This window comes from Orycteropus afer, unplaced genomic scaffold (genome assembly GCF_000298275.1).
Source record: "Orycteropus afer afer isolate SDZICR_OR568_19922 unplaced genomic scaffold, OryAfe1.0 scaffold00193, whole genome shotgun sequence".
Taxonomy (NCBI): Eukaryota; Metazoa; Chordata; class Mammalia; order Tubulidentata; family Orycteropodidae; genus Orycteropus; species Orycteropus afer.
In genome coordinates this window covers 2,285,111-2,286,039 of record NW_006921780.1, presented here as the reverse complement: position 1 = coordinate 2,286,039, position 929 = coordinate 2,285,111, and the positions used below count along the sequence as shown (strand labels likewise).

Below are 929 nucleotides of genomic sequence, written 5' to 3'. Positions count from 1 at the left end.
AGAGAGAGAGAGAGAGAGAGAGAGAGAGAGTCCTGGATTATGACAGAGAGCATTAGAATCCCACCATACATTGGAAGCAGGTGGATGGTAGTGCTGACACTCAGGTGGGCAAAGGAAATCCCAGTAAATAAGAGAATGGGATTTGAAGTAACATTCTTGTGTCTTCTTTTAATCATCAGGACAACCCATCTCCATTGGCTTGATCTGTTTGGCAATAATAGTGCCCTCATTGATCCTTTTGGCAGGCCTTGCTTTATGGTTTAAGAGGCGCTGGTGAGTTTTAATTTATTAAATCTATCACCCCTCTGACTCTTTTCCACTGTTCACTGTCTCTTTAGCCTTAGTATTTCCTTCAGGACCTTCCTCTTTTCTGCTCAACTCCTATGCCCTATGTCCTGAGCTATTTTTCATTTGTGTTCTTAATAGGTCATATCATGATATTCTGTGAGACCTCATCACATCTCCTCTTCCATTAGGAATAAAAGCCTATAGAACTCCAGAAGCTGAAGATGTCAGCCAGGGCTCAAAATAGACTTCAACCACAAGCAGAAAAAAAACAAAAAACACCTGTAAACTTATTATTAGCCAGTGTCAATTTTGAGATTCACCTAGATTTAATAAATACTAGTGTGAGAAGGAATGTCCTCAGAATAAATGAAGTATGATATACAAACTGAATGGTGTTATTAATTTGCTTTCCTATTTTAAGACTTTATTTATGCTTCTGTTTAAGTATCATTTGTCAAAGTAGCTAACTACAGTTATACAGGAATAATTGTATTTACAGAGATGCTGAGCCTTTGTAAGGTAATTTCTCTGTCTCATTTGTAAGACTGTCTAACCTTCTCAGCTGAGGTGCCACATCCTCTGGAAAGCATTCCCCAGTGCTACAAATGGAAGCAATCCTGCCTTGTCTGTAGTGATGCAGA

General features: G+C 38.9%; 1 protein-coding gene across 1 annotated transcript in view; it reads left to right on the top strand.

Moving 5' to 3' along the window:
- LOC103202832 (T-cell surface glycoprotein CD1b-2-like) overlaps positions 1-448 on the top strand; it is a 3,194-nt gene extending 2,746 nt beyond the window's left edge. Inside the window, exons 5-6 of the mRNA XM_007947771.1 lie at positions 180-273; positions 427-448. Of these exons, the coding sequence (XP_007945962.1) occupies positions 180-273; positions 427-448 (116 nt within the window). The remainder of the gene's footprint in view (positions 1-179; positions 274-426) is intronic.
- Positions 449-929: the final 481 nt, after the last annotated feature.